The sequence below is a fragment of the Ipomoea triloba genome, chromosome 6, assembly GCF_003576645.1.
Source record: "Ipomoea triloba cultivar NCNSP0323 chromosome 6, ASM357664v1".
NCBI classification, from domain to species: domain Eukaryota; kingdom Viridiplantae; phylum Streptophyta; class Magnoliopsida; order Solanales; family Convolvulaceae; genus Ipomoea; species Ipomoea triloba.
In genome coordinates, this window is record NC_044921.1 from 25896701 (window position 1) to 25914009 (window position 17309).

Below are 17309 nucleotides of genomic sequence, written 5' to 3' on the forward strand. Positions count from 1 at the left end.
TAAAGTTACTGCGTAGTGAGTACGTAGAGGTTGGTGGGTATATTATCTCCTACAATAATCATTAGACTGCTTTCAAGATTCAACGACCATTGTCGGCTTGTCCGATGTCTCTTTTTAGTTAATTTTAGAAAAATATTGTAATTTTTGCATTTCATAATACGTCAATAATTAATATAACCTCTGAGTTATTAGTGGTGTAAATATTTTACTTTAATTTTTAAAACAGTACATATACTGTCCTCATGTAGTGTAAATATTGCCCCTGTTGATACGGGAGGAAAAATTAATGTAGCCATTTTAAAAATTGATAGACAATATTTACACCACTAATAATTCATGAGTGACATTTTTTTTTAATTTCTCAAAGGTATTCCTCCAGCCTATAGCCAGAAGACTAATCCTATGTTCCAACCGTCAGCACACTGAGTTTTTTTTACTAATTGTAATTCTCTTTGAGTTGTATTTTATATGTCTAATTTGATCAAATTATTTACTATTTAACTTTTCTTAATCTTTAGTTTAAGATTAATATCTAGTTAAATTAGTCATAATTGGCTTAATAACTGTAATGTTTTAAATTTGACTCTCTCTGTGAGTTGTGAATTGATTTTTTTTTATTTAAACTGGTCACTTATGATAATTTAATTTAATCTAATTTATTTTCTTGTGATCCTTTATTAGGTAGTTTGGCTTAAGTGTGAGCTTTCCTGTAACTCAAATGATATAATTATTTATATATATATATATATATATATATATATATATATATATAAGAAGGAAGAGAAAGAAGATGCATGCATGAAGTCAAATTATTTTATTAATCTCTCTTCAGATTTGTTTAACAAGAGATTGAGAGAAACTCAGAAAGCAAAACACAAACTGAACATACATATGACAGAATTGAAACATATATATTATTACACCGAGCGTGCATGCAAGCACGTACTCATCACACAAGGTCTTCTTAATTGACGATGACTATTCGAAGCCGATTGAAAGAGAGCTGCTTTAATATCTCTGGAACTTTTTTTCATTTATTTTTAATTTTTTTAATCAATCTTTCTTCAACTTCAAAATGCTATGTATATATAGCTATGCCCTTCCTTTCTTCAGCTCAATATTCTTCATCCTCTACCTGAAACATTAATTAAAGATGTTAATTATGGTTTAAATGTAAGGAAGATGTTATGGAATCCTATAATAACTATAAGTAAACCAGCTTAAATTGTATATAAGTGATAGAGTTAAACTTGTCAACAGTTTGACCAACTCGGAATTCTGTATATTTTGATATGATAAGAGAATACAGTAATGGCATGATGCATGTTGTTGTTTTGAAGTGTTTGAATGTGTAATTTAAAGCTTACCTGGAAAGTATTTGAGCCCATTCTTTAATGGTGGTAGGGAGGAGGGGGAGGAGATGAGTAAACGTAGGGGTGGTGAGGTGGAGAGTAAACTGGGGGTGGTGGAGACTTATATTTGTAAGGGTGGTGGGGTGGTGGAGAGTAAACTGGTGGGGGTGGTGACTTGTATTTATAAGGATGGTGTGGTGGTGGAGAGTAGACGGGTGGTGGTGGGGATTTGTACTTGTAAGGGTGGTGTGGGGGTGGGGAGTAGACCGGTGGTGGTGGTGACTTGTACTTGTAAGGGTGGACGGGTGGTGGTGGAGAGTACACTGGGGGTGGTGGAGAGTAAATGGGAGGAGGTGGAGATTTGTACTTGTAAGGGTGGACTGGTGGTGGTGGAGAGTACACTGGGGGTGGTGGAGATTTGTACTTGTATGGGTGGACTGGTGGTGGTGGAGAGTGCACTGGGGGTGGTGGGGATTTGTATTTATAAGGGTGGTGTGGGGGAGAGTAAACCGGGGGTGGTGGAGACTTATATTTGTAGGGGTGGTGGGGAGGTGGAGAGTAAACCGGTGGCGGCGGTGATTTGTACTTGTAAGGGTGGACAGGTGGCGGTGGAGACTTGTATTTATAAGGGTGGTGNTATATATATATATATATATATATATATATATATATATATAAGAAGGAAGAGAAAGAAGATGCATGCATGAAGTCAAATTATTTTATTAATCTCTCTTCAGATTTGTTTAACAAGAGATTGAGAGAAACTCAGAAAGCAAAACACAAACTGAACATACATATGACAGAATTGAAACATATATATTATTACACCGAGCGTGCATGCAAGCACGTACTCATCACACAAGGTCTTCTTAATTGACGATGACTATTCGAAGCCGATTGAAAGAGAGCTGCTTTAATATCTCTGGAACTTTTTTTCATTTATTTTTAATTTTTTTAATCAATCTTTCTTCAACTTCAAAATGCTATGTATATATAGCTATGCCCTTCCTTTCTTCAGCTCAATATTCTTCATCCTCTACCTGAAACATTAATTAAAGATGTTAATTATGGTTTAAATGTAAGGAAGATGTTATGGAATCCTATAATAACTATAAGTAAACCAGCTTAAATTGTATATAAGTGATAGAGTTAAACTTGTCAACAGTTTGACCAACTCGGAATTCTGTATATTTTGATATGATAAGAGAATACAGTAATGGCATGATGCATGTTGTTGTTTTGAAGTGTTTGAATGTGTAATTTAAAGCTTACCTGGAAAGTATTTGAGCCCATTCTTTAATGGTGGTAGGGAGGAGGGGGAGGAGATGAGTAAACGTAGGGGTGGTGAGGTGGAGAGTAAACTGGGGGTGGTGGAGACTTATATTTGTAAGGGTGGTGGGGTGGTGGAGAGTAAACTGGTGGGGGTGGTGACTTGTATTTATAAGGATGGTGTGGTGGTGGAGAGTAGACGGGTGGTGGTGGGGATTTGTACTTGTAAGGGTGGTGTGGGGGTGGGGAGTAGACCGGTGGTGGTGGTGACTTGTACTTGTAAGGGTGGACGGGTGGTGGTGGAGAGTACACTGGGGGTGGTGGAGAGTAAATGGGAGGAGGTGGAGATTTGTACTTGTAAGGGTGGACTGGTGGTGGTGGAGAGTACACTGGGGGTGGTGGAGATTTGTACTTGTATGGGTGGACTGGTGGTGGTGGAGAGTGCACTGGGGGTGGTGGGGATTTGTATTTATAAGGGTGGTGTGGGGGAGAGTAAACCGGGGGTGGTGGAGACTTATATTTGTAGGGGTGGTGGGGAGGTGGAGAGTACACCGGTGGCGGGGGTGACTTATACTTGTAAGGGTGGACAGGTGGCGGTGGCGACTTGTACTTGTAAGGGTGGTGGGGAGGAGGAGAGTACACCGGTGGCGGCGGTGACTTGTACTTGTAAGGGTGGACAGGGGGCGGTGGCGACTTGTACTTGTAAGGGTGGTGGGGAGGAGGAGAGTACACCGGTGGCGGCGGTGACTTGTACTTGTAAGGGTGGACAGGGGGCGGTGGCGACTTGTACTTGTAAGGGTGGTGGGGAGGAGGAGAGTACACCGGTGGCGGCGGTGACTTGTACTTGTAAGGGTGGACAGGGGGCGGTGGCGACTTGTACTTGTAAGGGTGGTGGGGAGGAGGAGAGTACACCGGTGGCGGCGGTGACTTGTACTTGTAAGGGTGGACAGGGGGCGGTGGCGACTTGTACTTGTAAGGGTGGTGGGGAGGAGGAGAGTACACCGGTGGCGGCGGTGACTTGTACTTGTAAGGGTGGACAGGGGGCGGTGGCGACTTGTACTTGTAAGGGTGGTGGGGAGGAGGAGAGTACACCGGTGGCGGCGGTGACTTGTACTTGTAAGGGTGGACAGGGGGCGGTGGCGACTTGTACTTGTAAGGGTGGTGGGGAGGAGGAGAGTACACCGGTGGCGGCGGTGACTTGTACTTGTAAGGGTGGACAGGGGGCGGTGGCGACTTGTACTTGTAAGGGTGGTGGGGAGGAGGAGAGTACACCGGTGGCGGCGGTGACTTGTACTTGTAAGGGTGGACAGGGGGCGGTGGCGACTTGTACTTGTAAGGGTGGTGGGGAGGAGGAGAGTACACCGGTGGCGGCGGTGACTTGTACTTGTAAGGGTGGACAGGGGGCGGTGGCGACTTGTACTTGTAAGGGTGGTGGGGAGGAGGAGAGTACACCGGTGGCGGCGGTGACTTGTACTTGTAAGGGTGGACAGGGGGCGGTGGCGACTTGTACTTGTAAGGGTGGTGGGGAGGAGGAGAGTACACCGGTGGCGGCGGTGACTTGTACTTGTAAGGGTGGACAGGGGGCGGTGGCGACTTGTACTTGTAAGGGTGGTGGGGAGGTGGAGAGTACACCGGTGGCGGCGGTGACTTGTACTTGTAAGGGTGGACAGGTGGCGGTGGAGACTTATACTTGTAAGGGTGGTGGGGAGGAGAGTAAACCGGCGGCGGTGGCGGCGACTTATACTTGTAAGGGTGGTGGGGAGGTGGAGAGTAAACTGGCGGTGGTGGTGACTTATACTTGTAAGGGTGGTGCGGGGGAGGAGAGTATACTGGCGGTGGTGGAGACTTATACTTGTAAGGGTGGTGGGGAGGAGAATAAACCGGAGTTGGTGGTGGATTATAGTGCCTCATAGGCGGCGGCGGCGGAGACGAGTACTTGTACTCATTAGCGGTGGCCTCCGTCGCCAAAAGAGCCACTAACACCACAAGAGCGGTGGCGAGGGAGGCCATTTTAGGCCCCTTCAATTCTCTCCCAATCATTGCTCCCTAAAGAAAGAAAATTAGAGGCTTTTGCTTATGCTCTTAATCCCCCCAAGCACCCCTTTTTATAGCTCCGAATTTACCCACATCAAAGTAACTAAACATTAAACCATGTAAGGTAAAACGTTAAAATATGCAGTGATTGAGTTGTTTCGTCGTACATGTTTGGCTCATCTTTTGACTAAGGAGTAGGTGGGATTGAAGAAGATGACTTGCAGCCACTGCACGTTTTCTGCAAGCTAAGCAATAAGATAACAAAGTAGTAGACAAGTATTTTTATTGACCTCTGTCATCCAATAAATAAAATAAAATTTATTGCCCCTGCCTCAAAATGCGTGATCAATTGAGTAAAATATAATTCTTGTACTGGATGATCATAAATTCAATTTTTACCAATACTTTTCTAGTCAAATCTGTCACACAACATTTTCTTAATACAATTTATCCATTTTTTTAAAATGTAATTTGCACGCTTTAAAACTCTTAAGTAATAACTACAAGTTTCACTTATTATCAAAAATAAATAAATTAAATTTTCAGACAAGCTGTATCGCTCAAAGAGGTGTCTACAATTTAACAAGATCAATTAATTGTTGTGTCCAACGATGAAAACCCTGAAAAAAATATATTTTTGTGTCTTTAATATAGACCAAATAAAGCTCACGTTGCATCTGTATGTGTGTACACAGATCCGGCGGCTTGCCTCAATGAAAAGTGCACTATTAAAGAAAAGGCAAAATTTTTAGTACCCATTTTAGATATTTGATGGTAAAAATCTCATTTAATATGATATTCTTATATGAATTAAACTTTAAATCGTAATCTGATTCAGTCTATGAAAAAGTAAATTGAACTTGTATAACTTCGAGCCTCAAACCAAATAGTACCCTTCTACATTGAAGAGAACATCTTTTTGTGTGTGTGTTTTTTTTAAAAAAAAAAATTAACTTCACTTATGTGCTAGTGATTTAAGCACCTACAACCATGTCAAGGTCCAAAAATATCTTTTAAAAAATTTAAGAAGAAGAATACTATCAAGTCAATAAATATGAAAAATCGTGATATTTATAATAGATTATATTATTTTAAATTAAAGTTAGTAGAAAATATTATTTGTGGCATGCAAGTAGTGTCTTAACATTTTCTATTTCCATGTTGTTGCGGTTGATAAGCCAATACAAGCATGATGTTGATTAGTGTATCATTAGTCTATAAAGGATGGGAGGTGCAGCCTATGAAAAAGATTGGATTGCTAGATTAAGTATATAATTAGAGAGGATAAATATTAAGATTATTATGTACTTAACTCACATTAAGCTAGGATACAAGGATTTCACCTTGACATTATAAGCAAGAAAGCAACTTGGGTAGTGTTTGGGAGGGTTTTGGATGTTAAATTGTTAATAGAAAAACTTTACCTATTGACTTTGATTTCTTAACTAATCTTCACAAGTCTTGTTATGTTTCCAACTTCACACCACAATTTCATATTTGACTTTGCTGTGAGCACTAATATATAATCGTTGGTATATGTTGATCAGTTGAGACAAATCTCACCATTTACTTCGATCTCCCATTAGTCTCTTAGTCTCTAGGGTAGGAGTGTTGAAAGGTCGTATCATCTCATAACTACTTTCTCAACCAAATGAAACACATAGAGCCAATATCGCATCCACTAAGTCTCGAACTCACCCCTCCCATGTGGGGGTGCTACCAGGTGCCACTAGACCACAAAGTCTTTTGCAGGGTGCATGAGACTTAATGTTGTAGGAAAAAATAATCAAATCTTACTTATTCAAACTAATTAAAATCTCATGATGACCCCATAAAATGCATATAATTCATATTTATATTAAGTAAAAAGTTCATTAATAATTACACAAAAGTGCCTACTCAAAAGGACTCAATAGCAAAACTAAAAAAATCAATCGGAAAATTTCTCCTTTCATTAAGTTATCAACTAACCTTGTCAATTTATAGATAGATAATTAATAAATTACTTGTCACTCTTTATTTATTATTTTAAAAAATCCCATATATCTCCTTTAAAAAAAAAAAAAAAAAGACGGGCAGTTCATTCTCAATTTATTATTTAAGGACACGCGAGAAAGATAGGTAAACCAAGTATTCCCATAAAAAAGTTGATGGGTTGGATACAAGCGATCTAATATTCAGCCTTGGCCCATACAGTTAGACTTGGTCCAAGTTCAATACAATACGAAGCTTGTGAGACACATTATCTCACTTATAGAAGGCGCAACAAAAAGATTCTTGATTCAGTTTTAGGGAAATCATTTTTCATTTTAAATATTAATGTGTAGGAAAAAGAAGCAAATCATACCCAATCAAACAAATTAAAATCCGATGATGACCCAATAAAATGCATATAATTCATATTTATATTAAGTCAAAATTTCATTAATAACTTTATAAAAGGGCCTACTCAAAATGACTCATTAGCAAAACTAACAAATTAATTGGAAATTTTCTACTTTCATTAATTTATCAACTAACCTTGTCGATCAACTTGTAGATAGATAATTAATTAATGACTGTACTTAACTGTTAATATCACTCTTTAATTCTTATTAAAAAAAAAAAAAAAAAAAAAAGCCCACCTCCCATAAAAAATTGAGGGATATTTTCAATTTTCTATAATTTTAGGGCACACAAGGGAAAGATGGGTAATACAAAACTTCACATATATAGTAAGCTTCAAAAACAACATTATTGCTCACAAATGGCAAAATTTTCTCAACCCCAAGATCCTCACACCCCTATTGACAGGATAGTGGAGGATAAATCACGATAACTCAACGGTGTATTAAGTGAGAGAATCAATGTCTGGTACCCAGAACATTAGGTGTAACTCCCACGTTGCGACTATTTGGGCTCAATTACGTATCTTTGCCTATATTCTACCACAAAAAAATTAATTGCACTACCCGTACATGTAGACTTCAAAAGCAGTATTTTTATACTTAAAATGGATGGTCGATTGAGTGGATAAAGCATGATTCTCGTAATAGAATATCACTAGTTCTATTCTTGCTAACATTTTAATTGTTTAATATGATTTCCTTTTCTAATGTGATTTACACCCAAAAAAAAAAAAAAAAAAAAAAAAAGTATTGGGCATATTATATATCCAAATAAACACTTGTTTGCGCGTTGCCATGCATCACATACATGTGGTGGACTGCATTATTTACTTTTTAATTTTTCTACACAATTATTATTTTAAACAAATCCATAATATATATATATATATATATATATATATATATATATATATATATAAATTAATTAATTAATTAATTAATTAATTAATACGGAGTATTTGTTTATAAATGATGCAATGATAAGAATGTGTGAAAACTTAAAAAGGCATCCAGCTGGATCGACAAACACAGCTCAAACGTTGAAATACATACGAAAAGTAAAATATCTGATATTTAATATCTAATACTTAATTATTTCTTTCGGATTTATGGAAAAATGATTATAATTATTTTACGTAAGAAGTCATACAATACCCGCACAAAAAAAATTAAAAAAAAAAAATACAATACTCAATTGACATTTTAGATACGTACAATAAATTGAAATCACAACTCACAAGACAAGAAAGAAAATGAAAACATTAAAGAAAAGGAAAGAGAAAATAGAAAATTTGAAGATTCCGGTCCTAATTCAAGGCATGCACATCGAAGTATATAGTTGACAAAGAAACCATTATTATTGTTATTTTTATTTATTTATTTATTTATTTATTATTATTATTATTATTATTCATAAATAATAAAGTGGGGAGTAGGTAATAGAAGGAATACAATATAGACTGTACTAGATCAAGTCAATGTTGGAATCAAGATTTGAGGGTAGAGAGATAAAATAAAATTCAGTTCTAGTCTAATCAAATTTTATCGGAACTGAATATAAGAATTAAATAAATTAATAAGTTTATCTAAATCATTTTGGGTTCAAAATAGCTTATAAAAATAAAAATGATAATATACTAAAAATTAAAATAATTACATGCAGAGTAGTTTATTTACTTCATAGTATAAAGTTTTTTGTTTCTTCTGTGACAGAAGAAACCCACAATCATTACTTGAGAATGTGTATAGGGTAAACTCTCTCCTATGTATAGTATGCAAATCAGACAAAAAAGATAAATGGCATTTCGAAAACTATGACATGCTCAACCGAGAATATACGGTAAGAATCAAACTTGCGATCATTTGATATTGTTTTATTTATTTTATTTATGAAGAAGATATATATATGATAAATACCGAACTTTATCTGTAAAGTACTATAAAAATTACTCAAGAAAAATTAAAAGTGAAAAAAAAAAAACCAAATTATATAGGTGGTACACATCAAGAGTTGAGTACTTAAGTTGTTAAGTAACCAAACATAATTTTTAAGGTACTAAATACAATATTTAATTGATGCCTATACAACTAGATTGTGAACAAGAAATACGGAAGTTTAACCTAAAGGTTAAATCGTTGAAAAAATTTTCTACCTAATTAATTAGGGACCATTCTTCAAATACATTCTAAATCTAGCCACCTATCTATCTAATCATTTTTATGAAGAAATGAAAGGAACTACAAAGTCCAATTTATATTATGAAAAGCTTAATAAATTAATTAAAATCATTGTCATTTTAATAAAGAAAATTATTATTATTTTTATATCAAAATTACTGAGCTGGTTGATGAAAATAACTCTATTATTTGTATATAATTATTTAAAAAAAAAAAAAAAGAAGGAATGTCGTGGTCATTTTGTATGGTGGGCAGACAAGAAAAACACAATTATTTGATAATTAAGATTTGGTTTCATTAATAAATTGATACGAAAGTCACATCGGATTTATGTTACAAGCTCGATCAAGGCGCCGAGTCAATAGCTTCTATTCCATGACAGCTTTCTCATATCTAATCCCACTATGTTTTTGTAACCAATATGAAAATATTTTAATTAAAAAATTAATCTATATAAATATTCTATGATTTGATGTAATGAAATTTTATTTTCTAATTTTATCAAGTAAGATTTAGATGGAATTTGATTCTTATAGTAAAAATTCATATTGTAAAGATGAATGATCATGGGGCATCCTCAACCCGACCAGAATCACATCTTTTAGTTGTTGTATCATATATTAAATTTCTTGATTTGAAAAGTCCAAGCTATTTTTTTCTATTGTTTTGCATAACTTTGGAAATGAATAAACATTCTAGACCCAACAAAATTGTACACATGTTGTGAAATAATATTCGATAACTTAATACTCCGTATATTATAGAGTGAGAGCAAAGTGTTCGGCACTAGTCGGGCAGTTGAGAAATTTAGACGTCGTCTAGGCAGCCAAGTTGGATGCCAACATGATTGGGTTAGGCACCGACTGAGCCGAGCTGACCGAGTTAGGCACCTAGTTGACCGGCTAATTTGCAACTGATACTTGAGAATGTACACTCGATAAACTACGTTCTTATATATGTAACAATTCATAAACTACATAAGAGTTGAGAACTAAATCACACTAGAAATATCATGCTTAGCTTCACGAACTCGATTGAGAGAACGTTAAATTAACATAAATCAAACTCGTAACTTTCAAGTATTAGAATTATATTTTAGTCATTTAGCCATTCATTTTGTGTCATTAAAACCATATTATGTCACTTGTGTATGATGTGATGTTCCTAATGTAAAAACAAGCAAAAGAAAAAAAGTCATCAAATTAATCTGTAAAAGTCATCAAATCTGTGCTGATTTGTTTATGTGTTTATTTATTACACGAAACATCATTAGGTAAATCGAATGAACTTTGAATCGTAGGTAGCATTGGTTAGGTAAGCTTGATCAAACGTACGTATGTTTAGAATAACTTAATCACCGACACTGTGATTTTACTGTTTTAGACTTCTTATTGGATTATCATATAGTAAAAAGTGATTGAATAAAGTGGATAAATAAGTAATTATTTAAGATATTGTGACACGAAATCTGTGGGAGCTCCCAGTTTTCTTTTCTCTTTTGATGTAGAAAAACTATGATTTAATTTGTATATGGTTTTCATTGTGAGATAGGTATAGTATATAGTCAATTTTACTGCTAAGTTGTGAATAATTGATATTTGTCATCGGTTAAGCTGACTGAGAATATTAGACTAAAAATAGATTGAGTTGGAGTATGATTCGTTTGTAGCAATTAAGAAGGTCATGCTAATAATAGAAACCCTTATTAGCATATTGTCTATACTATAAGGGAGTTGGCTAGGAAATCGAGATCGAAGTTACATTGCACAACAGCGCATCATGTTCATAAGAAAGTTAATTTCTAGCCCGCATGGGCAGCTCAATTGGTCACAAGGGTGAAATTTGGGAGAAGAGATTAAGGATCGAGTCTCACCAGCCCAAATGTGAGAGCAACCTCTCAAAATGCTGGGGCTTCTTGTGAACAGTGAGCAAAAGTCAGCTGCTTTGTCGGGTCAGAGTTGCGGATTCAACTTTTTTTGGGAGAAGAAAATTAATTTCTATACTGATTGAATGAATACCTGAGTTGGAATATTATTGCCTTTCAAAATTGCAAGTCTTTGAAAATCCTCGAATGGTTTACAACTATTATTGGCTACAGATATACGAGTGTGAGTTAACCCCAACTTATATAATTCGTTGTTTTCTCTTTCCATGGTAACAAAAATATACTCTATCTGTCTCATTTTACCAACGAATTAAATCCATCTCTTAAGTAATAACTTTAATTAAGTTTTGTTAATCAAATCAGATATATAAAATGGGATCGAAAGTGTATTTATAATGATTGAATTGATAGTTTATTTTGGATAATGTAATTGTACTTGTTCACATTGATTCTTAGTTTTTTACAATTTGAATGAGGGTTCACATAGTCATCTTTAGTCGCCATCTAAAGTCATAAGTCCATACACGTTTGGACCATCACGTACATGTTTACATCCGATGTGGGGCTATGTTAAACGTGCATTTGAAGTCAATTTTGATTCAAATTTTTAAAATTTCCTTTTTTATCGAAACATGAAATATACGAATATAAATTTATAATTAAATTAAATTCAAATTTAGATGAGCTTAGAGTTTGATTGAGTGACGGTAGTTAAATAGTTGCTTATTACTTGCTTGGTAGTTGGAGAATTACATACCACACAGTTATATTTGTGTAATCTAGTTGAGACATGTAAAGAGAAAATTAGTTGTATAATGAATAGATGATTGAGTTGGTTTACTATGAATAGATTAAGTTAGTTTACTTTCTTATAGTCCTTTACCGATAAGAGTATAAGACAAAATTTATCTAATACACGTTCTCGATTAGTATGTACGAATTTTCTCCGTCACTCAATTTTAATGGAAGTTTGAGATCATCTTGCAAGGGGTGGTTTTTTGTGCGTCCCGCGACACAGAGAAAGAGGAAGTGGGTGCACACTGTTATGCTTTTCGTGCACAATGGCGCCTAGCCAGTTGGCACGTCAGTGCCCCCTTTTTTTCTTTTGCGTCTGACCCCATTTTTTTTTCTTTTTCTTTTTTCCTTCTTCTCTTTCCCTCTCACTATTGAGGTTTTCCCCTCATCTATTCCCAATAAATAAATAAATATCTGGACCTCTATATGTAAATATAAGTCAATTGTAAAATTGTAATCTCTTCACATGTGTCCTTTCTTCCTAATACAAAATGAAACAATCTTAAACAAAAATTTTAAGTTTTTATTTTTTATTTTTTAAAATTTTCAACCATATATTTTTATATTTATTTTATATGTATAGATGTTTCGTTTTCTTGACATTGAAACTCTATTAAAAAATGCAAAATACGACAAAATTTTGGGAAATGATGCATAAATAATTTTCCTGACTTACCTGCAAAGAAACTGCAACATTTCTTGTAATATAATAATATGTTTTGTAGCAAATGACAACAACGTAACTAATTTTTATTTAATATATTTAATTAAATATATAATTTTTTTAAAAATAACAATGCAAGTGGCCCTCATATTAAGTATACCACTTTGACAAAATATGTTCATTAGGTTTATCACTTTGAAAAAAAATATATAGATAGTCATAGGCTATGAATGTTGTTAGACAACGTGTAAGAACAATGATAGAAATTTTAGAAATAGAAATATCATGTAATTAATATTATGTATCATTTATTTATAAAATAATTAGATGAATCAAATAGAGCATAAGAGCGGGGTGTCTACGCTTCTTAAGTAATTATAAACTTTTTGAGTTATTATTTCTTTTCTTTTTTTTCACTTGTATCGAAATCTTTGAAGACCCCAACCTACTTATATATGTAAAAAAAATTTAGTTAATGTTTTTAATTTGATTTTGTGTGACCTAAATTTATATCAATAAAAAAAAATTCAATAAAATTATTTACCATTTGATGTGACCTTATTTGGTTCATATTTGATTAATAATTATATTTCTTCAATAATACTTAGATGAGATCGACCTATTAATGAAATTATAATATATATAATATAATGTCTCTCATCTAGCGTTAAACACGGAATATAAATTGGGAATTATGGCGTTTGGTGTCAGAGGACAGAGGATGTACTAATCGACAAATCTTTCTCAAAATCTCAAACAATAGTCAATGTAGGATTACAATTAATATAAAATTATGAAAATGGGTTTTTAATTTTGTTTTTTATTTATAGATATTTAGTTTTATTTTGGGTTAGGTATTTGCGTTGAAGATGAGATGCCAAATATATGAAAAACATTGAAATATGTCAATAATTCATAAAATCATGTGGGGTTAGTAGATCAATCACATTTAATCCATTATTTAGTGATTAAATGATCTCTCTAGTCTCCACCAACGAGTAAACTATTCCTCGGGAAACAGATTCGTTAATAGGTTAATATGATAATGATATGAATACAATAAGACTAAACACATGCACATTCCGTTAATGTTAACTTTCTAAACACGAACACGAACATAATTTTATCCATTCGCTAAGCTACACTCTAAGTTGCAAAATCAATTGTATTACAAAAAAAGTGCTACACATTTACCCCCCAAAAAAAAAGTTAGGATTTTGAGCATTTAACCGTTAAAATTAATATTTTTGACACATCAAGGATTAATTTATGGTACACGCTAATAATTCAGGGACTTAATACAATGACACATATGATTGAGAAGTTAAATCAATTATTTGTTTGATTAACTGACAAATCCGCAACCCCTATTAACACAATATGCGCTCTGGGCGAAAGCGGCCTTGTGACCCTTGCCGACAGAATACCATAAGAAAGTAAATTAGCCTATATCATCCATAGCTGATCAGCTTAAATCAAGAAAATTAGTAAACAAGTCTCATATAACTTGAAACCTTATAATAATCAAACCAGTTTCTCAATCAAAAAGTTAAAGCTTTACATATTTTTCCTAAAGCAAATCAATATCATTTGAAATATCCTATATACAAACAAATTAAAGGTGGAATACAATGTCCAATGGGAAGAATGGAAGATCCTCTAGCCCTTCTTAAAATTCTCTGTGTTATAAATGTGAGCTATGGTGGTCTAATATAACGTAATAACGTCAAATATTGAGGTCGTCAAAAGGTTAATTAGGTGATGTTTGGTGGCTTGGAATTTTATGTAAAAATAATATATAAATGAAATTGGAAAGTAATGGATTTGGAAATTATATGCATGGTCAAATTAGAGTGGTTATTCCTAGCATGCATACGTGGATAATTTTGTTCCTTTTGTAAGGGAAAAACACATTTTATGAAATTAATGAAATATTAGTAAAACGTTGTCACTATAATGAATGTGGAAAATTTTTACGATGATAGCTCACCATACCATACAATTCTAGATGGAAATGATAGTCACACGTAAAATTGATGGTTTGTTTAAATATGTTAATATGATTATGACATAAAAATTATAAGTCTAAATATATATATGACCGGCCTGTTAAGATTAATGAGTTAGAGTCTTAATCATGAATTTGAGCATGATTTATATATATATATATTGATCAATACAATAGACACATTTTAATTAATTGGATCCACATGATAATAATTTCTTTAAATTCGCTATACAAATTAATACTCCGTATGATTTTTTTTAACGAAATTTTTGATTTTTTTTAAATCTACAATTAAGTCAAACAATTAGGTCTGGTTACATGCCCTAATTATTTATTATTATTTTTAAAGTTAATCGTTTAAAAATAATGTAATTTTGTTCAATTAATTTATCTTAAAGATATGAGGTGATGAGTTATTGAAAATTTTATCATTTATATCTTCTTCCTTCTTTTTTTTTTTTTTTGGATGACATACATATCATTTTTCTCTATTGGTTATTTGAGTGTAATTATATATTGTATATATGAAAAAAATTAATAATTTACTAGTTGTTGACTTAGATGAATTATATTAATAAAATATAATAAAAAGAATAATAAAGAAACTTTGTACGAAGAATCTTGAACATGAAATGATTCTAGATTATGTGGATAACTTTCTCTCTTTTTTTTTTCTTTTTTTTTTCCTTTTTTTTGTGATGACGAAGATGCAAAATCATTATTTGAAGGTATGCAGTGCTTAAACTTTACTCTTATATAATTGGTTATAAATCATATAGAAGAAGTAAATTAAAATACGATAAAAAGATCATGTACGATATGTTCTGTAACCCCTCGTCTATTCCGATAAGTTTATGGTTCGAAAAATATTTTTTTAGGCTATGACATTTATGAGATGATCTCTCGGTACTTCAAGAAGGATTTTTATAAGTGAGACTAGTTATTAAAAAGCTACGATCTACGTACTGGTCACGAACCGTAAAATTTGTAAGGACGTATATACAGTTCGAATTTCCCTAGGACTCAGTTCAGTGGAAATTAGACGAGCTGTAAGAGTGAAATTTATTACGAACCTCCGTACCACTGTATTTCGCGAGATATCGGAAAATTCCCAATTTTAGTGGTTAATGACGGGATTATTCTTAGAATAATTTTGGTATTAAAATTTTCCCCTATTAAGTTATATTCCTCTGAACTTTTATCTGATTTAATCCCTAACTGGCAAAGCAAACTTACTCTACAAGGCATACCATAGGATTGTGACAAGTGTCACATTTATTTACCACATAGTAATAAATAATTAATTAAATGGGAAGAGTATGGGATAAGCTAGCTAAGAAAATTGATCTCCAAGTCTTCCCCATCCCTACCATTTTCGAAATTAGAGAAGGAAAAAGGGAGAAGGAAAATATCATCTTCATCTTTGAGATCCAAGAACTCCATAGCTATTTTCTTCAACACAAGTGCTTCCATAATAGGTAAAACTTTGGTTTTATTCGGTTAAAATGACTAGAATCCTTCCTAGAATTTAAGTTTAAGCTAAGGATTCATGAAAATGTCGTTATTATGGTGATTATTGTTTAGGATCTTCGGTGAAAATTTTGGAGGAGAAGATCACAACTTGTCTACGNTTTTTTTTTTTTTTTGGATGACATACATATCATTTTTCTCTATTGGTTATTTGAGTGTAATTATATATTGTATATATGAAAAAAATTAATAATTTACTAGTTGTTGACTTAGATGAATTATATTAATAAAATATAATAAAAAGAATAATAAAGAAACTTTGTACGAAGAATCTTGAACATGAAATGATTCTAGATTATGTGGATAACTTTCTCTCTTTTTTTTTTCTTTTTTTTTTCCTTTTTTTTGTGATGACGAAGATGCAAAATCATTATTTGAAGGTATGCAGTGCTTAAACTTTACTCTTATATAATTGGTTATAAATCATATAGAAGAAGTAAATTAAAATACGATAAAAAGATCATGTACGATATGTTCTGTAACCCCTCGTCTATTCCGATAAGTTTATGGTTCGAAAAATATTTTTTTAGGCTATGACATTTATGAGATGATCTCTCGGTACTTCAAGAAGGATTTTTATAAGTGAGACTAGTTATTAAAAAGCTACGATCTACGTACTGGTCACGAACCGTAAAATTTGTAAGGACGTATATACAGTTCGAATTTCCCTAGGAAATGGATTATTAAGCATGATACGATTAAGCGTGAACTTCCTACTCAGTTCAGTGGAAATTAGACGAGCTGTAAGAGTGAAATTTATTACGAACCTCCGTACCACTGTATTTCGCGAGATATCGGAAAATTCCCAATTTTAGTGGTTAATGACGGGATTATTCTTAGAATAATTTTGGTATTAAAATTTTCCCCTATTAAGTTATATTCCTCTGAACTTTTATCTGATTTAATCCCTAACTGGCAAAGCAAACTTACTCTACAAGGCATACCATAGGATTGTGACAAGTGTCACATTTATTTACCACATAGTAATAAATAATTAATTAAATGGGAAGAGTATGGGATAAGCTAGCTAAGAAAATTGATCTCCAAGTCTTCCCCATCCCTACCATTTTCGAAATTAGAGAAGGAAAAAGGGAGAAGGAAAATATCATCTTCATCTTTGAGATCCAAGAACTCCATAGCTATTTTCTTCAACACAAGTGCTTCCATAATAGGTAAAACTTTGGTTTTATTCGGTTAAAATGACTAG

The 17309-nt window shown here is 33.4% G+C and overlaps 1 protein-coding gene across 2 annotated transcripts; it reads right to left on the reverse strand.

Moving 5' to 3' along the window:
• Positions 1 to 791: 791 nt before the first annotated feature.
• Positions 792 to 4707, reverse strand: LOC116022203 (extensin-3-like). 2 transcript variants are annotated; one of them, XM_031262806.1, is made up of 3 exons: positions 3091 to 4707; positions 1368 to 1974; positions 792 to 1135 (listed from the first exon to the last, which is right to left on the reverse strand). In XM_031262806.1, exons 1-2 carry the CDS (start codon positions 4659 to 4661, stop codon positions 1392 to 1394), a joined length of 2154 nt encoding a protein of 717 aa, XP_031118666.1. In that variant the 5' UTR covers positions 4662 to 4707; the 3' UTR covers positions 792 to 1135; positions 1368 to 1391. The 2 variants fall into 2 exon arrangements, with proteins under 2 accessions (XP_031118666.1, XP_031118667.1); XM_031262807.1 differs by lacking the exons at positions 792 to 1135; positions 1368 to 1974 and adding an exon at positions 2049 to 2392 and having other exon boundaries at positions 2625 to 4707.
• Between the last annotated feature and the right edge of the window lie 12602 nt (positions 4708 to 17309).